This window comes from Trichosurus vulpecula, chromosome 4, assembly GCF_011100635.1.
Source record: "Trichosurus vulpecula isolate mTriVul1 chromosome 4, mTriVul1.pri, whole genome shotgun sequence".
Classification (NCBI taxonomy): domain Eukaryota; kingdom Metazoa; phylum Chordata; class Mammalia; order Diprotodontia; family Phalangeridae; genus Trichosurus; species Trichosurus vulpecula.
In genome coordinates, this window is record NC_050576.1 from 149,750,441 (window position 1) to 149,772,225 (window position 21,785).

At 37.6% G+C, this 21,785-nt stretch overlaps 1 protein-coding gene across 1 annotated transcript in view; it reads left to right on the forward strand.

The window, feature by feature from the left end:
* PCNX2 (pecanex 2) overlaps positions 1-21,785 on the forward strand; it is a 348,308-nt gene that overhangs the window by 20,799 nt on the left and 305,724 nt on the right. The window contains exons 4-5 of the mRNA XM_036756504.1: positions 284-320; positions 10,147-11,445. Of these exons, the coding sequence (XP_036612399.1) occupies positions 284-320; positions 10,147-11,445 (1,336 nt within the window). The remainder of the gene's footprint in view (positions 1-283; positions 321-10,146; positions 11,446-21,785) is intronic.

The following is a 21,785-nucleotide window of genomic DNA, read 5'->3' on the forward strand; positions in this document are numbered from 1 at the left end:
TCCACTATATTTCTGTTCTATCCTTTTTTCCTTCTCACTTCTTAAAATAATTTGTGCGTGTCTCCATATTTGCACAGCTATAATTAATTGTGTAGATATGAATATGTCTGTGATAGTCTTGCTTTACCCGCTGGATCATAAGCTTGTCGATGACAGTGACTATACTGTCTGCCCCCTACAGCACTTTGCAAACACCATCTGCTCAATAAATGGTTCATAAGCTCCTGATAAAAATATATTCAATTTAAGTAATATTGATTTCTTTTTCATTTCCTTTGTATAGGAATTGCCAGCACAAGAGACAGTTGAAGATCTGAAAGGTACAATGTCTTTATTGTCCATAGGTAGATAAATAAATAAAACATTTATTAAGCATTTACTATGTGCCAGGCTTTGTGCTAAGCACTGGGGATACAAATATAATGGTTAAAATAAGACAGACCCTACCCTCAAGTAGTTTACATTTTAATGGAAGAAGACAATATATACAAAGGACTGGAAAACAGGAAGGAAGAAATGACCCTATAGAGAAAGCCATAATGCAAAGTCCTCTAAATCAGGAAGAGAGGCAGGAGAGGAATGAGTTCAATGATGAATAATTATTTTAGCTCTTTTTTAAAAACAATGTTATTCAGTTTAAGGGCAGCTAGGTGACACAGTGGATAGAGTGCTGGGCCTGAATCAAAAAGATTCATCCTCTTGAATTCAAATGGAGTCAAAAAGATTCATCTTCTTGAATTGAAATCCAGCCTCAGACACTTACTAGCTGTGTGACCCTGGGAAAGTCACTTAACACTGTTTGCCTCTGATTCCTTATCCGTAAAAGAAGCTGGAGAAGGAAATGGCAAACCACTGCAGTATCTTTGCCAAGAAAACACCAAATGAGGTCACAAAGAATTTGACACGATTGAAGTGACTGAACAAACAACACAAATTCAGTTTAAACCTTTTTCATCACAAATTATGTATGTCATGTTCAGGTTTCAAATTTGTTTAGATCAATTCACTAGTCAAAATTATTGCCTCAGAAACACTATCCAATGACAAATGAAAATAGTGTCACTAAGTCACTGATGTCAAGTATTTTTCCCGTGGCATCTACTTTGAAAAATGAATGAGACAAATTAAGTAGCATTCTGGTTAGTCCATCTTTAAAAGGTTATCTCTGAAAACTGTCCTTATTTTAAAAAATAATTTGCATAGATAAGCAATTCTTGAGAGGTAGCATTGAGAAGGGGATATAGAGCTGGCCTCAGAATAAGGATGACCTGTCTTCAAGTCCTGCATAATACATAATTGCTGTGACCATGGACAAGTGATTTAACCTCCTAGTGGCCCCAGGCATCAGCTTGGGATCTTTATGATCCCAAATTGCTCACCCTCCCTAATGTTATTGCCTCTGAGTGTTTGTTATGCCTTCCTTCATTTCATTAAAAAAAAAAGGAGGGGCAGCTAGGTGGCGCAGTCAGTAGAGCACCGGCCCTGGAGTCAGGAGGACCTGAGTTCAAATCTAGCCTCAGACACTTGACACATGTACTAGCTGTGTGACCTTGGGCAAGTCATTTAACCCCAACTGCCCTGCCCAAAAAAAAAAAAAAGCAAAAAAAAAAAAGGAGTTTGTTTGAGGTTGTCTCGGTTTATTCTCAAATGGTACCATACTAACTGATAGACTCCTTCTACCACCAGGAAACATGTTGGTTTTCTTAAAATAACTTCCTTTTTGTGCCATGATTATGTGAGTGAGTGCATTGATTTGTAACAATGCAGATAAGATTCAGGAGCTACTTCCCTCTGTATTGCTAGGGAAGATTTTTATTTGTGTGTAGTTCTTCTCAAGTAAATGTAGGTCCAAATTCTGAATATTTTTTGGATAATCAGTCCATAGTTCAAAATAAGTTCACATTTTCTGCTTATCTATATATCTGGGACAAACTCACGGCATACATTGATTTTTTAATAAATTTCTCAGAGTCTGTCATGGAACATTGTAATCTGTTAAGGTAGAAGATCTTATTCTCTAATGACTGCAAATATATTCACTCACCAACTTCCTTGTCACATCCTTGAGTATAGCTGCATAAAAAAGAATAAATTCACTGAGGCCCTTCAGTCCATTGCTCTTGGGGAAGGGGTCAGGCTCTCATGTCATCAGTACAGACAGAATATTAACATACAGGTACATATTACCAGCATAGCTTTGTGGTGTTATTGAGTTCATTAGAGTCAACTATGTCATTCTAACAGAAAACTGATGGCAAGATTAGAAATATTGAAAAATTGCAGGTTACATGCTATTGCATTGGTTTCAAATGATCAATATAAACATTTATCAAAGCCAGCCAAACTGGCATTGTATTCAGCAGTCATTCCATGAGTATTTAATAAGTCCCTACTGTATACCCAACACTATCTTGGGCACTGGGATGATTGCAAAGTAATATAAAAAATAGTTGATGTACTAACTGTTGTAGTTAGGGAGACAAGAAATGCATATGTGAAATAGCCTCAGCATAGTACGGGAGATTTGGAGTCAAAATTCCTGGGTTCAGATCCTAATTCAATCATATGCTCTCTAAATATTTGACCTTAGGCAAGTCATATAGCTTCTTGGGGCCCCAGTTTTCCCATCTTAAAAATAAATGAAGTAGTTGTAAAATGATATGACTACTAAGAACCCTTGAAGCAGTCATTTGAACAAACCAGTATTTCAAGACAGGTCACAAAGCAGCACGTAATTAAAGACAAATCAATGGACAGATACTTACCTATCTCCTATCATGTGTAATACACTGTTCTGAGTCCTCTTCTGTTCTTTCTATATATTGTCGCATTTTATTTCATCAGCTCCCACAGATTTAGTTACTATCTCCATGTAGATGATTCTAAAATATGTGTGTGTGTGTGGGTACGTGTGTATATACACACATGTGTGTGTGTCTATGTGTGTATATTCCTAGTCTTTCTGTTGAGGTCCATTCCTGCAACTCCAAGTGACTGTTGGATATTTCAAACTAAATATTCCATAGGCACCTCAGGCTCATCATATCTTAAAAAATAATTCATATTTTCCCCTAAACCCATTCCCAATTTTCAAACTTCCCTTTTTCTATCAAGAGTAACACTATCCTTTCAGTGAGTTAAGTTCATGACCTTAGTGTTATCCTTGTTTTATCCCTTTCCTTCATGTCACGTATCTGGTGAATTGTCAGATTTTGCTATTTTTTTTACTTCTACACTATCTCTCCCATCCCCCTCGCACTTCTAAATTCACAAAACCACCCTATTGTTTTCTTCTTGTATCATCTCTTACCTAGACTAATGCAGTAGCCTCCTAATTGATAGGATGTAAGCGCATTTAAAGTAAGAATTCTTCTTTCCTTCCTTCCTTCTTCCTCTCCTCTCCTCTCCTCTCCCCTCCCCTCCCCTCCCCTCTCCTCTCCTCTCCTTCCTTCCTTCCTTCTTTCCTTCCTTCCTTCCTTCCTTCCTTCCTTCCTTCCTTCCTTCCTTCCTTCCTTCCTTCATACCTTTGTTCCTTGTTTCTTGGTGTTTGCATCCCTAGCATGTAACACAATATCTGGAACATAGTAGTAAACTAAAGTAACTTCTTATTGATTCTGAGGTCAGTCATAATCTCCTTTGTGTAATGTTTAAAGCTCTTCACCACTTGGCCCAAGTCAACATTTTTAGCCTTATTACACATTCCTCCCCCTTCCCACACACTATGGGCCAGCCAAACTAACCTTTTGATGTTCTTCCCATAATAATCCATCTTCAGTGTTTTGTACTGACTGTCCCTCATGCCTAGAATATACTCCCATTTCACCTCTGCTTCTTAAGATTCCTTATGTTCTTCGTAACTGTTCAAACACACCCATGTGAAGCCTTTCCTTATTCCCCAGCTGCTATTGCCTTCCTCTTTCCCAAAATTACTTTGTAATTATCTTGTGTTTCATATTTATGTACCCATTGTCTCCCTTGATGGAAAGTAGGTTCCTTAAAGTCTGGGAATGTCTAATTTTTATTTTTTTATCTCCAGGCCTAGAATCATGCCTGACAAATATTAAGAATAGTATATAAGCCTGACAGAAACTTAATAAATGCTTGTTTATTGATTGATTAAAGGCACTGCGCTAACTGCTGGGAAAAGGAAGAGATATGAGGTAGAAACTGATATTAAAGAGATTAGAGTTTCTCTGGGAAGATAAGCTAAATGTAAAAATCAGTTAACAGCCAAAAAGCTTCACATAGAGTAATAATGTCAAAGGAGTGCTATGACTTTGGAGGCAAAAGAGGTCACATCTAACTAGGTAGTAAGGAAAGCATTCACAGAGGAGGTAGAACTAAAGCAAGGTTTGCATGACGGACAGTATTTGGATGAAATGGAGAGAAGGGGGAGAGGCTTCAAGGCAAGGAGAATGGCATCTTTCCTGATCCTCCCAGCTGCTCACGTCTCTCCTCCCAAATAATCTTGCATTTACCTTGTGTGTACTTAGGGATGTATGTGTTGTTTTCCTCTTTAGAATGTCAGTCCCTTGATTTCAAAACTTTCATTTTTCTTTTCCTATCCCCAGCAGGTAGTACAGTGTTTGGCATATGGTAGACCATTAATTCATTTGCTTGCTTCTTGTTTGGTAGCAACCAATGACTTGTGGGAGATAAATTAGGAAGGAAGGTCCAGCCCTGAGTTTGAGACCTTTAAATGACAACATAGATCATGTTTGTACTTTATTCTATAAATCAGTGGTCTTCCATCCCAGTATTAAGACACTAAAATAACTAAATTTCCTGCCATGGGCCTCTTTGCCAGCTCATTGGCACAGTTTTCAGTTGGTCAGGTGGTAAACACCAGGCGCCAGAGAGAAGGTGGGAGCCAGGGATGAGAGAAGAAGAATTCAAGGAGGGGAGAGGATTTACCCTCATGGACACACTGTGTTCTATTTCTGGAAGCTCACCGTAGGATGTGACATCCGTGACAGATGAGTCACTCTATTGCTCTTCCAGATTTGCTCCCCCCAGGGAACAGTGTCTCTGCTGAAGGGGTAGGTCTCTTCCTGGATTGAGCCAGATCCTTACCAGACCCAGCTGCCAGTCTAGGGCCCACCATATTTTAATAATGTCTTGATAATCTCTAGCCAAACTGACCTCGAAGCTGTTGTTCATGTTGTTCAAAAAGAACTATCATGATTATATTTTATAAGTCTTGACAAAACATAAGCTCCTTGAGGGCAGGGACTGTTGTGTTTTGGTCTTTGTATCCCCGGGGCCTAGATAGCACCTAGAAGGCACTTTATAAATGACTTTCTTTTTATTTATTTGTCAATTGGAGGTATGCAAAATAAAAAAAGAGGAAAGAACAAGGCAGATTGTTTTCCTTTTCTCTATAAAGTAGGAGATGTAATCATCTACTGAGAGAGAGGGGTAGAGGTGTCATTGGGAGCTTGAGGAGACAATATACGGTAGTCAATGTAGGGAACATGACAGAAGGTCAGTTGGGAGAAAATAACATTACCTTGAAGCACCAGGGATCCTGTTGAGATTAAATATATTCATTTCCAGTGAACTTAGCATAGCTGTAGGACTTTCTACAAGAGCATTCAGCAGAAGGGGGTGACCTAAAGTTGATGAATGTTGGGCTGTGAACAGTGAAAGGAAAAGAGGGAAAATGATTCAAAGGCAGAGGATAGTACCCAGCTGAACTGCTTAGTTATAGATTCTTAATGAGTGAATAGAATTGATGAAGTGTTTACTATGTGCAAAGCACTGGGGATCCAAATGTAAAACAAAGATGCTTCTGTTCTTAAGCAGCTTATATTCTAATAAGTAGAAACAATGTTTCCACTAGAGAGTGTGCCTGTGAGGACAAGGTTGCTCTCGCAGGGTAGTAAAGGAAATGGGTCTAGAGATTTATAAGTCAGAATTGGGATGTCTGTGTGTGGCTATCTATTGTGTGAACAAACCCTGCACTTTCCCACTGACATGCCTTTATCCCTGCTATTCCTCATGCTTGAAATGCCCTCTCTGTCCCTCTTTTCTTACTGAATTTTTATCTGTTCTTTAAAGCAGAACTCAAATGCCATTTCGTAGGTTAAGCCTGGCTCTCACATACAAAGGTGCAGAACCAAGTGCTAATTCACTTTTCTTTTTAAAGAATCTTTTATTAATGCCACTTTTTTTACATCACAGTTGATTCCCAAGGCCTACATTCCCCCAATTAGAATCTTCCCTCATAACAACAACAAAAAAAGAACAGTGAAGCACAGCAAATCAACATAGTCTCATTCTGCATCTATTGTCCAATACCTCTCTCCTGAGACACAGGAAACATGCTTCACTATAAAGTCCTTTGAAGTTTAATGCACTTTTCATGAAATATTTTATATTACAGTTATCCATTTTTGTATCTTAGCCAGCTCCTAGACTGTAACCTTCACTAGGCCAGGAACCATGCTTTATTTAAAATTTAAATCTTCCCTGTAGCACCTAGGACAATGCTCTGTAGATAGTAGGTGCTTAATAATTGTTTGTTGAATGGATATTTAAGTGGATGAATGGAATGATCTGGCTTTAGTTGTGGTATAGGACAATGATTGAAGGTGGTCCTTAAAGGACAATGGCAGAGTTTCATTGTCACTGGTGACCGTTTAGAGTAGTTGCATTGGACCATCATTTAGGCACATAAAAGAGAAGACAAATTGGGACTGGGTCAGAAGTAACTCCAGCTTCTACAGTGATATTGGCTTCTCATAATGATCTTGCATTCTATGTGATTTTTTGTACCTTTGTGTGTTCTTCCCATGAGATTTAAACCACAGAACTTCATAATGTGTGCATGTGTGGGTGTGTTTTCTGGGAGAGGATCTGCAGAACTTACACTAGTCCTTTCATACATTGTGTTGGGTTAATTAGCTAAGATTATGTCCCATGATTATATTTTGTCCCCCAATTTTGCTTACCTCAACAAGTCAAGCCAACAAGTGGACGACTATCTATTAATAATTATTGACAGTAATTGATATGAAAATTTTAATAATGATAAATTTGTGGGTAGCTAGCTGGTGCATTGGATAGAGTACTGGACCTGGTATCAAGAAATCCTGAGCTCAAATGTGGCTTTAGGTACTTACTAGCTACGTGGCCCTGGGCAATCCATTTAACTTCTGTTTGTTCTCCATTTTCTTATCTGTAAAACTGGGATAATAATAGCACCTAGCACCCATGAGGATCAAATAAGGTAATATTTGTAAAGCACTTAGCATAGTGCCTGGAAGGTAGTGAAGGCTGTATAAATGTTTAGTTATTAATATGATTATTATGATTAAATAACTACTATGGACCAAGGCCTGTGCTAAGCACTTGAGATACAAGGTAAGGCAAAAAACCCAACAAAACCCCACATCTCACTCAGAACATATTTCTAAGGTATTTCCTTCCCTCATACCTAGAGTGTAGTATCAGAGATAGGTAGCAGTAGCTGACGAAAAATAATAATAATAAAACACATTCTTTGTCCTCTAGGTGTTTAAGATGAGGGAAGAATAAGAGAATTTCCTTGTCTTTATGTGCTCAGCCCCTAGAACAGTACCCGACACATTGTAAGTCCTTAAGAAATGCTTGTTGATTGATTATGAGCTAGTTAGTGACATAAAACGCATACCTGTGAAAAGTAACCACAACATCCAGTATTATGTAAATGCCAAATGATATCCTACAAATAATAAATTATTTAGGATTTTAGGAGAGAGGGAAAGGGAAGGAAAGGGAGAAGGAGAGGGAGGAGAGAGAGAGAGAGAGAGAGAGAGAGAGAGAGAGAGAGAGAGAGGGAGAGAGAGGGGGAGAGATGGGGAGAGAGGGGGAGAGAGGGGGAGAGAGGGGGAGAGAGGGGGAGAGAGGGGGAGAATGAGAATCTGTTATCTAGGAAAGTCTTAATGATGGAAATAAGTTTGAAGGGGAGAGAAGGGGAGAGAGGGGGAGAGAGGGGGAGAGAGGGGGAGAGAGGGGGAGAGAGGGGGAGAATGAGAATCTGTTATCTAGGAAAGTCTTAATGATGGAAATAAGTTTTCAGCTGTGCACTAAAGGGATTAGCTATCAGCAGGTGATAGAGAAATGATGAAGAAAATAAATTCCATATAAAAGAAATAACATGCTCAAAGGTGCAGAAAAACAACACATTTGGGGAGTGTGGCAGACTATTAGAAGAGCAGTTTGGCTATAGTGGAGAATATATTTAGAGGACTAGTGGGAGATAATACTGAAAAGATAAGGGCAAAACTACAGAGGACTTTAAATGCTAAGCTAAAGAGTTTGGACTTTATGGGCAACAGGGAGACATTGAATGGTTTTGTTCAGGAGGAGATGATGGAAGTAGTGCTTTAAATTTAATTTATAAATATGAATCTGGAATCAAGATACAAGATAAATTCTAAGAGGAATAGACTAGAGGTAATGAATCCAGTTAGGTGACTTCTATTTGCAATATTAGGTGATAGTATTGACATGTAGTACCTAAGATAGCACCTTGCCTATGATAGGTACTTGGTAAAATATAGCATAGTAGAGAGAGTGCTAAACTTGGAGTCAGGAAATTTGGGTTCAGATCCAATCTGTGCCACTAGCTAAATCATCTTGGGCAAGAGATTTAATCTCTCTGAGCCTCAGTTTCTTCATGTGTAAAACAGGAATATTAACACTTCCTATAGTTATTTTGAAGCTCACATAATGTGTATATGATCTATATAATTACATAATTTATGTAAAGTGATTTGTGAACTTTAAAGTTCTAAAGCCTGTCTTGAGTTTTTGTTATCAAACCTGTGATTTTTAATCAGTGTGAGCAACTCCAAGTGTGGAAACTCCCTCAGCTGATTCAAATTGTCAACTCATCAATAACTTAGAGTCTTAAACAGTTACAGTTATCCCTTCCACATTGCAGCTTTTCTCCTCATGGTTTCTACATATCACAGATCATCACAAGAAATTAAATAAAGGGGCAACTAGGTGGCACAGTGAGTAAAGCACAGGCCCTGGAGTCAGGAGGACCTGAGTTCAAATTCTGCCTCAGACACTTGATGCACTTACTAGCTGTGTGACCTTGGGCAAGTCACTTAACCCCAATTGCCCTGCCTTCCCCCTCCAAAAACAAACAAAAAACAAAAGAAATTAAATGGAAGGTTTTGAAGAATTTTGCAGACAACACGCAAAGGCCAGCTGATGAAACAGAAAAAGTTTAGGAACTTGGAAATGCATTATATATATATAAATTTTACAATAAGGCACTGTGAGCACCTCATAAAAGAAAAGGAAAAAGTTCAGACTTTTTCTGTGGTATAACAGGAGGGCCAAAAAATTTTACATGGATTTTCCAACTTGTAGGGGTGCCATGCCCTTAACCCTAGCCGTATGAAAAGGATACCTGAACTGAGTTCACTAAAGGGTTAAATAAATTGTCTGTGGTCACACAGCTCATATATCAGAGGCAAGACTTGAATGCAGGTATTCCTGACTCCAAGACTGGTGATAGATTTGTGCCTTGTTGGCTGTTCATTTCTTTTTTTTAATTAAACTGAGGTGGTAGTAAAGGGGGGAATCAAAAGGACAAATCTGAGAAACATCAAGAAGGAGGAACTTAAAGTGCTTGGTGGAGCTCAAGGAAGAGTTTAGAATCAATGAAGATACCTAGGTTTTACACTTGGGAGATTAGGAGAATAATAGCAACATTTATAGTCACAGAATTCTCTATTCAGCAGGAAAAACTGGCTTTTGGGGGAAAGAGATAAGTTTGGTTTTAGGCAGTTCTCATCACCCCCAGAAATGTGTTTGTTAGCATATGTGAAAGTTCTTTGTATGCTCTCTGAAAGATTTATACAAATTTGCAAGTCATAATTATTCTCCTTCAGACTCAGTCATGAAACAAAAACCAAGTGCCATAAGGTACAAAATTGGGTGTCTGGAATGAAATAAAAGGATTGTAATTTCAAAAGTTTCATGATGGAGGCTTTTCTGTCTTCCATTTCAAGCTCCCACCTATCTGTTGCTGGTCTCTTTTTACTTTTCATTGGTCATTGGTGTATTGGGATACTGTGTATTTCAGGTTCTGATCAGTGACTTTTCAGCGGACACTGCTGGTGACATAGTGTTTGTTTATTCCAGGTGTCATTCTATCAGAAGATCAGCCTGTAGCACCAGTGTCATCTACCTCACCATGTATCAAGACAGAAAATTTACCTGTCTCTACAGCAAACATGTCAGATACTGTGACTACAGCAGCAATATTGATGAAGCCAGTTGCCATGGAAACAGTGATCGGTAATGAAGTAAGGGGAAAAGGAGAAAAGGTACAGCCTCCTCACCACCACAGATCAGAGGATGTTTTAGTGAGCAAAGAGGTGATGAAAAAGTTGCCACATCTCTCCTTGTCTCAATGTGATGTACTAGGAACTGGTATGACTTTCCAGCCCTGGGGAAGTGAGAATTCAGTGTTAATCACAGAGCCTTTCAGTCAGCCAAAGGATTCCAAAAGAGAACAATTCCAAAGCAGATCCCCTCAGGACAGTCTGAGCAGTAGCTGTCCCCAGTGTAACACTGTCATCACCAAACAGGCAGAGGAAGAGCCAGTGAACAGTTCCTGTCAGGGAGATCAGTCCTTAAATGAGGAAGCTGACTGTTCAGACAGTGAGGTTGCCGTCACTCTTGTTGATAGTTCTCTCCCTGGAGACCCTCTGAGTCTGCATGAACCCATCAAAATAGTTATCACAATGAGCAGCACTCCCAACTCCTTGACTGAATTAGAAAGTTCTCTGCATCTGAAGGTGATTGGCACAGAGAAAATGGGAGCAAGGCCAGATGGTCACCCATCTGTCACAGATGTAACCCATCCTCAAAACAATGAGCAGATTAGAATTCCTGTGATCACCTTTGAATTGTCAGAAGATGGTGGAGGTAATGGTTGTCCAGAAATCAGTGAAAGAGAAAAGACTCCAGAGAGATTAATGGTGGACGTTTCTTCTAATCCATGCTCTGGCTATGAATCTGGAGAGCTGGACAATGCAGCAAAGGAATCCAATGATACCCCAAATGGTAATTCAGAAACAACTCCTCTGGTGACATCTAATCTGACCTGCAAAATGGAAGTGGACAAGGAAGGGCAGGATAGTCTTGACCCATCATCTTGTAAAACACCCCATGAAAAAAGACATACCCGTGTCCTCAGCGTGGATAGTGGCACAGATGTTCTATTAAGTAAAACTTCCACAGAACTCCCAAGTGATAAGGAGAAGACATTGCCAACTTCTAAATCTGACCTGGAGGCTAAAGAAGGGCAAATTCCAAATGAATCCAATTTTCTAGAATTTGTCTCTCTATTGGAATCTATTAATACATCCAAGGTGATGGCATCTAATCCATCCAGTGTTACAACAGAGCTGATCAAAGAAAAAGGGGTCATTGGAGGTATGAGTCATGTTCAGCACTCTTTAGATCTAAAGAAGGCGATGAGATTATTTACTGTTTGCCTCTTCACAATGAAAATTTGTCAAATAGTGAGATGGGCATTCTGAAACCCTTTGCTATTTAGATTTATAGTGAAAGTTTCCAATATTTGAACGTTGAACTATATCTGGAGTGTGTTTTTTTAAAGAAGTGTTAAGCTTTCAATTACTTTAAATTATTTTAATGATACTGGGGCTAATCTTGAATGTTGGAAAATAATTTTTATAACATTCTGGTGTACAAATATTATTAATTTTCTTTATTAGAACAATTTCAAGGACATATTACTAAAGATGGTAAATGACATAACAGCTGTTTCTTCATTTAAAGAGCAAATACATTTCATAAAAATTTACTATAAATATAGTGTTAATTCTATTTTTCTGTTGACTTCCTTTATGAAATTAGGAATCTGTTCAACACATACAGAATCATAAAACATAGAGCATATATTTTATAAGGAAGAGATTAAAAATCATTAAATCACTTTAAAATGGGAAGTTAATTTATCTAGGCTTCAGTTTCCAATTCTATACAATTAAGGGATTGGATTAGATTATCTTTAATTCCCCTCCAAATTCTAATGTGACTTTTTGGATGCCTAGGATGCATTGAAGCCTTGGCTAAGATGGCAGTCAGTCCTATAAAACCCTGTAATTAACTGTCCTACTGGGACTTAGAATTACAGAACCCAGAAATTGAAAGGGATCTAGTGAAAGGGTCACCTAGTCCAACCCCTTGTACTCTTCACAAAGTGATTTACTCTTTCTTCCCAGAAATAAAAAAAAAGTACCAGTCCAGCTTTGGACTATTGCTCTTGACCTCTCAGTCATTCAGTCAGGTTATCCCTATCTCTATATTTGCAAAACTTAGAAAATTTCCCCTCTCCCCTTTCCTTTAATCATTTCTAATTAATCATTAATCATTTCTAACAGAATTGAACTGCCGCTGCCTTTTTGTTGAGAACTTGGGTTGATAAAGATTCAATTAGGATACAAAGATTGGTGAGAAAGTTGAAATAGATTACTTTACAGGAGAAGCAGGGAGAAGGACCAAGATCAAAACTAATTAGACAGATCACTGGCAGGACTGAAGCAATAAGGTCTCAGTCCCAGGTAGGGGCTTACAGTAGGATCAGTGGGAGTAGCAGACCAAAGTGGCATCACAAAGGGGATTAAGAAGATAGATTAGTGAGTGAGAGAGGCTGAATGTAGAGAAAAAAGCTGAAGCAGATGGATCAGAAATAGACTGAGGTCCCAGATGCCACCAAAAAGAGCCTCTTATGAGAGAAGCTTTCTGTGAACTGCATAGGATGACTTAGATCTTCCCTGACCAAACCCACCTTTGCAGATGTTCCTAGTCTTACAGGTCCAGGCAAATCAAAGATGGTGCCATGGCTTAGTGACTGCATCTCTATGTGTCCAATAACCTTTTGTGTCTGTTTCATGTAGACAGAACTGCTGTAGCCTTTTGATGGACTACAGACTCAAGGGGGCTTTGGATTCTCCATTGATTAGGAGGCTGACTCCTCTAAGTCTCCAGAATCTTCTTTGCTGTATTCTTCTTTTAGCTGGGGCCAGTGTCTTGAAAGCTAGGGTTTTGGTTGGGGGCAATTACTGTTGTAACATTGTACTTAAAGTTCTACCATCTTTCACATGTTAGACTTTTGTGTGAAAATTCTTTTAATTATTTTGAAATTGAATTTCTCCATCTCATAAGGTCAAAATTTTGTTTCTAGATTACTCCATGAAGTAGATCACATTAATGGGAGGTCTTCAGTGATATAGATTGAGACCTATCAATTTAAGATTCTTGTCTATGTCCTTCTGTATGATCTATACAGGGGGTCCACCCAATATATTAAGATCTATCCTTGAGTCTCCTGGACATAGATCATGTCTATGGAGCCTAAGCCAATGGAGCCTGTCTGTTTTTTGTTAGTTATTGCTTGTGTTCATTATGTGATCAACCCATGTTTTTCTCAATCATATTTTTTGATGATGTCTCTTATGTTATTTCTGTTGTAAGGAATTTCATGTTTGTCATATATTGTAGCCTGCTCAGGCCCACCAGTTCCCTCTCTGTTGTCCTCTGAGTCAGCTTCCACTTTAATTTTTTTTGAATGTTCTATTACTTGCTTCCATACAATATATAAAAGAATATTTGGTATTAAAGAGATGGAAATTTGGTCTAGGGGAAATCTCAGGGTCATTAAAAGAACTTTAAAAAAAAAGAATTAAAGAATTAAAAGAATTAAATTAAAATTAAAATTAAAAGAATTAAAAAAGAATTTTTCAAAGGCAATCCAACCCATTCTTCTCATCCTATTCAATTCTAGGTCCAACTCATTGTTCATTTGTAATGTCTGTGTAAGGGTTACAAATTGGTAAGCTTAAATAAAAAATCTACATAGATTCATCTGATGCTTGAGGGTTGGAAATGGTTTTGTAAGAAAATAAAATCCTCCCACCATTGACTTTTTTTACATAATTTAAAGCTAAAAATTTTTAGTTTTCAAATTTTACAAGAAAGGTGTACAATTTGTTCCAAAAATAGCTACATTTTTACCTTTCATCCCCCCCATCTCCAACTTCTCTGTCTACATTCCAATTCTTTTTTTTCCAATTAAGCAAACATTTATTAAATGCCTACTGTGGGTAGAACAGTATGTTAAGGGGTGGGGGAAATAGAAATTCTAAATATGACATGGGCCCCAACCTCATGAAACTCATTGTCTGGTAGCAGGATAAAAAACAAAAACAGAATAGAAAAAAATACATGAACGTATAAAGAAGATATAAGCAAAGGACGATATTTTATTCAAAGGGAGGAAGGCCATTATGTAAGGATTCATGGAAGAGATAACATTTTGGTTGAACATTAATGAATATATCAGAATTCAACAGTTGGTAAATAGTGTAGGTAGAAAGAGGAGAGAACTTTAGGCATAGGAAATAATCTTGAACCAAAAGTATAGAGATGAGAACAGGGCATGTTTTTCAGAAGCTAGTAGTTCAGCTTCACTGTTACATATAACACATAAAAGTGAATAGTATGAAGTAACATGGGAAAGGAAAGATCACCAAGTCTCTGATGAGCCTTGAATATAGTCTATTGATTATCTCCAGTTTATCCTTTATAGCTATTGTTTATACATTTTTTGGGCATGTTGTCTTCTCCCATTAGACTGTGTGCTCTTTGGAAGGAGGATATTTTTTGCCTTTCCTTGTATCCCCAGAACTTCACTACCTGGCACTAAGTAAATGCTTATGTACTTGACTTGACAAGCATGAACAATCCAACATACAAGGAACAGAAGAGGGTTGTATATGAAATTGCAAACTTCTGTTATGCATGGTTTTTAAAGCATATATTAAATATAGTAACAAGCACAAAACTACCCCATTTCTGTCCCCTTCTGGGCTTCCCCTGCTCTCTTATAAATATTTTTTTAGCATCATTGTTATTACTCACTGATTCCTGCTCCTCTTCAAAGCAGAGGCTCTACCTTTATAACGAATAAGTGTAGATAAAAACAAGCACATTGGCTATGTCTAAAAATGTCTATCTTGTTTGTACCTCAAATCTATCACCTCTCTGAGGTGATGTTTCCTAATCAGTCTTTTGAAGTCATAATTGGTGAATGCATTGACCAGAGTATTGGCATTATTAGAAGATATTTTCTTTACATTATTATAGTCATTGTGTAAATTCTGATTCTGATCATTTTACTCTCTACCAATTCATACAAATCTTTCTAGGTTTCTGTAAATCTGTCATATTTACCATTTCTTATTACACTATAATATTCCATTACATTATATCCTATAATTTGTTTAACCATATCTGAATTGATGGCTACCCACTTTGTTTCCAGTTCTTTGCTATGACAAAAGAAAATGTTGCTATAAATATTTTCACATACAAGAGTTCTTTCTGTTCTTGACCTCTTTGGGGTACATAGTAGCGCCACTGGGTCTAAAGGTGTGTGCTGTTTAGTGTCTTTTGGGGAATAGTTTCAAACTGCTTTCCAGAATGATGCCTGTCTTCCAGTGAGGTGAAATCTCATTGGTTTAATTTGCATTTCTAATTTTAGTATAATCTCCAGATAGTATTGTTGGAATGTTTACTCCTTTGATCGATACTCAAATCACTTTCCACTATGCTTTCCCCCTCTAGTTCCTGTATTTTCTACGATAATTCATCTACACACAGGTAAAAATTGAAATTATGGGAATGAGAGAGATTACTAAGAGTAAGAGGGACAAAGAGAGCAGAAGCTGAACCTTGACAGTTACTCAGGTACTTAACATTAATAGCTCATGGATGAGAAGCTAGTGAAGGAGTCAAAAAATAAGGGCTTGAAGATGTAGAAAGAAAACCAGGAGAGCATGGTATGTCAGGAATTCAAGGAAGGTAAATGATATATGCCAATCTTATATACTCTGACACTTAGTCACTCAATAAATTCCACATCCACTCATCCCTCCCACTCCTACTCCACCCCACCCCACTATTTTTCCATGTGGAAGATTATTATGGGCCCAAATCTATGCTAATCAGATATTTGCATTTGCCAGGGAGTGGTCATCATAGCTCCCAAAATGCTGATTTCATTTGATGGAAATTGACACCAGGACCTGTGGTGCACTACCTCACTACCTAGATACACAGGTAGATATCACTAGTTCATGCTTAACCTTAGAAACATCCATGTAACCTATTGTTATCATACACTCCCCCCCTCAAAAAGCCTAAACAAGATATTTGATTAGTATATGGTCTATATTTTCTTATCTTTATGTTTTTTCTTCACATTATAATGTAAGCTCCTTGAAATCAGTGTCTATTTTCATTTTTATCTGTTTGTCCCCAATACCTAGCACAGATTCTGGCATTCCCCAGTATTTAACTCCAGTTTTTCATGTGGCCGATAACTATTCCATACTCCATTCTTTCTCTTCATCACGCCATTATGTTCTATACATTCAAATAGCTACTCCAAGATCTGTCACAAACAAATCGAAGGCCCACACCTCCCCATCATGGCAAACCATGTTATATATAGCATCAACTAAATGAGCTGACACTTTAAATATCCCAGGGACATCATTAAGAATTGCAAATAGCTGTGTAAGTGGTATGTCCTGTCCACATAGCCATCTGTTATCCCCTAGGGATTCTTCATCTTAACAGTGAGAGCATCCAGAAGGAGAACGTAATCAATAATATGTCATGCTTTAGCAAAGTCAAGGAGGATGAGGCCTGAGAAAAAGCCATTTGATTTAATGAAGTGAATTTCACTGGTGTTCTGTTAAACACGTAAATGTGAGTAGGAGAGTTGAGACTGAAGCAAAGTCGTGAAGGGTTGAGGGGGGAGAGAGAGAGAGAGAGAGAAAGAGACAGAGAGAAAGAGAGACAGAGACAGAGAATGTTTAAGAGTTGAATGATGAAGTGGAGGCAACAGGTCAAGCATAATCTAGTTTTAACAAAAATGGTAACTCTAGTATCTACCTCACATGGTTGTTACAGTGATCAAGTGAAATGTATATGTAAAGCATTTTTTAAAACCTTAAAGGACTGTATAAATGTTATCTATACTCATTATCAATGTCTATCTGTCTACCTGACTTCTTGTTTTGCTAAATCGTTTGACAAGCCTATTCGTGGTAAACAGGACATCATAAAAGTTGAGTAGTTGGAAGGGCACACAAGAGATAAAGGAATTGGTGGGAAATGGAGACTGTCTTAAGTCTTGATTGCCAGTGTGACCCTACCTGTACTACTACTGTCAGTGTGACTTGGAAGGGTCACTTTGTTTAACTTTTCTGGATTTTATTTTCCTCTTCTATACTGTGCAACAATTATATGACCTCTAAGGTCCAGCTGAAACATTTAGTTTCTCTATGAACTTATGATCCCTGTCAAAATAGTGGAATGGGAACTTTAAAGGGATTATACATACACACACACACATACACACATATATGTTATATATACACACATTTTGTGTGTATATGTGTTTATGTGTATATATGTGTTATGTAGATATACATAAACACATCTACGTACATATGTGTATATAGGTATATGTGCATATAGAGAGAGGGGGGGAGAGAGAGAGAGAGAGAGAGAGAGAGAGAGAGAGAGAGAGAGAGAGAGAGAGAGAGAATCTCCAAAATGAAGAAAGGTTGGAGTGAAAACAAGAAGGAGCCATGTTGTTAGGGAAGGAAAAGAGAAAAGAGTCAGTGGCAGGAAGGATGAGAATTAGCAGAGTCTTTTACTTTTGAAAGACAAGCAAAGCCAGGGGAACTAAAGAGAATCCAGTAAAAGAACACTTCCTGTAGTGCCTAGGAGATTTTTGTGCTCCTCTTGTAAGTGTTCTAAGATTTATACTATAATACATGGAATTATATCATCTAATTGATCTTCAAATTTTAACCTTAGGGTGCTGTTTTTATAATTTATCTCTATCAGGCCCAAATTGTGTTTATTAGGCTCCAAATTTTTGGTTAGTCATGCATGGCAGCAATGCAATGCTGATAAAAGTGATGACAATAATAACATCACTGAAAAAAGACTATCCTATACTTCATATTGTCAAATTCATCTGAAATTTTCATTCAGATTCAACAAATATTTATTAAAAAGCACCAGATATGTATAAGGTACCATCATTGATACTAGACATACACAGACAAAAATCAAAACTGTCCCTGTTCTTTTTTGTCTGGAAATAGTATTTTATTTTTTTCCAATCACATGTAAAGATAGTTTTCAATATTCATTTTTAATAAAAATTTTGAGTTCCAAATTTTTCTTCCTTCCCTCCCATCCCCCCTCCTCAAAATGGCAAGCAATCTGATATAGGTTATACACGTGCAATCATGTGAACATATTTCCACATCAGTTAAGTTGTGAAAGAAGAAACAGAACAAAAGCGAAAAGCCAGGAAAAACAAAAAAAATGAAAATAGTATGCTTCAATCTGCATTCAGATTCCATAGTTCTTTCTCTGGATGTGGATAGTGTTTTCCATCATGACTGTTTTGGAACTGTCTTGTGTCGTATTGCTGAGAAGTGCCAAGTCAATCATAGTTGATCATCACACAATGCTGCTGTTACTGTGTACAATGTTCTCCTGGTTCTGCTTACTTTACTCAATATCAGTTCATTTAAGTCTTTCCAGGTTTTTCTGAAATCTGCCTGCTTATCATTTCTTATAGCACAATAGTATTTCATTACATTCATATACCACAACTTGTTCAGCCATTCCCCAGTTGATGGGCATCCCTTCAGTTTCCAGTTCTTTGCCACCACATAAAGAGCTGCTAAAATATTTTTGTATATGTGTATCCTTTTCCCTTTTTTATGATATCTTTGGGATAAAACTATCTCTGTTCTCAAGGAACTTACATTATATTTATTTTCTCTAGCTCAAGTTTGATTGTTCTAGTTTATACAGGTATGACAAGCCATGTGCCAGAGAAGCAAATGAGATGAACTTGCAGAGTCTGAGACATAAAGAAGTTAAAATATTTTTTATTAGAAACACCCAGTGAGACAGTACTATGAGCACATGTACACATTGAGTGGGGGGTTCATATGTGTGTTATAAATTCATGTTTACCTCACATTTATGTCTAGGGTCATGAATTTTTGCATGGTGTTTATCTTTGGCTAAGACTATTTATCATTGCAGAAAAAATGACAGATGAAATCTAAACATTTTTTGTTGAGCTGATTCTAAAGGATAGCTTGCAAGAATATTTTGGGGATATTTATTGTCATATATAAGCTAAAATAAATAATGAGTTTCAAGAATGACACTTGGAGATAAATCTAGGTCATCAGCACACTGAATATATGCATTAAAAGGAAGTCTGATTTACACACCACTGGGAAGTAACCTATCAAGAACTCGGACCTAGGTTAGTGGGCTTTCCCGCTGCTGCATCTTGAAAGTAACTTCAATGTTTTCAACCAGTCAGTATTTACTAAGCCTCTACTGTATGACAGGCATTTTGCTAAGCACCACAGATTAAAAAAAAAGAGGCAGTGGACTATCTGCCTTCAGTGAGCTCATAATTTAATTGGAGAGACAACAAACAGATGTATTCAAACAAGCTACATACAGAATAAATTGGAAATAATTAACAGAGTGAAACATTGGAATTATGAGAGTTTGGGAAAGATTTCCTGTAGAAGATGGGACTTCAAGGAAACCAGAGAAGCCAGTAAGCAGAGATGGGCGGGGCGGGGAGCATGATATAGTGTTTCCTGGTCACCCTAACTACTAGTTCTCTCCCTCCCTAAACTACTTTGTATTGACTTTGTACATGTAACCATATAGTAGCATACATACATATATGTACATATTTTATATAAATGATATGAACAGATAGACATAGGTGCATGCATATGCATACATGTTGTCTCCTCCAGTGGAATTTAAGTACTTTGAGAGCAGGAATTGTTAGACTATTCCACTTTTATCTTTATATCCTCATTGCCTATCAGAGTGCTTGGCACATAGTAGGTTCTTAAATGTTAGTTGATTGATGGATTGATTGACCCAAATGTCAAATATTCAGCAATTCTCATCTCCCAGGCCCAAGAACTAATTTACCCAAGTGACCACTTTGTCATCTATCCAGGAGATTAGTGAATATTTGGTGTCAGTGATCATGGAAGCCCTATACTGTTTCTATCCCACTAGAAAATGACTACTAGAATTCTATCGGCAGAGGGGTAAAGAACATATCACTAAAAGCTTGTCACCTCAAGTAATGATGCCTAAGCTCTTCTGTGAAGCCGGGGTACACCAAAACTTTTGCTTTGATCTTGAATTTTAAGAGGATTCTAAAGATGCAGTAATGTCTGTGGGATATTAGCCCTATAATTATCTACATGACAAATGTGCTGAGGGCAGAGACTTACTTCCCTGTAAGCCGTATAGTGCTTAACATATAATGCATAACAAAATTTATATCCTGTCTTTTAACTTATCTAGGCATTGAAGGCTTGTCTCTTCTTCTGAAATAGACCCATTGTTAGAATCATGGATCTTACAAATCATGAATATGAAGCTCAGTGAGCCTACAGAGTGGTTAACTGGCAAGTTCAAAGTCATACACTTTCTCTTTTCTTCTTTCTTACCCCTTACCAGCCAACAAATCTGTGCTACCTTCTTCATGCAACCTCAGCTTATAGAAACCGTAAGGAAGTGGCTTTGGTTTATGTACTTCAAAAACCACTTCATATTTCATATCAAAACATACCATCATGACTAATATATAGCACCAGTTCTTAAGGGTATCTCTCTACATAGGATTTATTATTCATATATAGGCAACACATACCACTTCCTACATTTCACTGCCTAGAACAAATGAGGCATCTCATTCTGACATTTTAAAAATACTTAAAATACTAAATACATACATTTGTTGAAAGGTAAGCATTCTGCTTGAGAGATAAACTTATTTTTGCTGAGATCTACCTATAATGAAGCAACTAATTAATTCAGCAGTGTGTTGTAGGAATCACAAAAGCTAATGTACTCTTTGTTGTCCTTGAGTCATTTCAGGCTTGTCTGATTCTCCACGACCTCATTTAGGATTTTCTTTGCAAAAATACTGCAGTGGTTTGCCATTTCCTTCTCTGGCTCATCTGAAACTGGATTTGAATTCAGGACCTCCTGACAACAGGCCCAGTGCTCTATCCTCTGTGCTACCTAGCTGCCCTAATGTACTCTTACGCACATTAAAGGGGAAATAGTTTCCAGGTTTAATGAGGAGATAGTCGTATTTTTTTTCTATACTGGTCAGACTTCACCTGGAATATTTTGTTCAGTTCTGTATACCATGGTTTAAGAAAGACAATTATTAAATTGGAGAGTGTCTCAAGTAAGACTACGAGGATGGTCAAGAGCTGTGAGTCATGTCAGCTGAGGTTTGTTGAAGGAACTCAAGTTAGCCTGTAGTAAAGAGGGCTCCAGGAGAACATGACAACTGTCTTTAAATATCTGGAGGGCTACCTTATAGAGAAGGCACTATACTTGTTCTATTTGGGCCCAGAGGGCAGAACCCCAAAGGAACAAGTGGAAATTGCAATGAAGCCAACTTGGAGAAGACGTTAGGAAAAACTTCTAAATAATTAGAGCTATTCCAAAGTGGAATCGGCTGCCTAGAGAGAGGCAATGGAGTCTCACACCCTGGAGGTCTTCAGGCAAAAGCTCAATAACCACTTGTCAACTATGTTACAGGAAATTTCTTTTTGTGTATGCATTGGATTAGATGG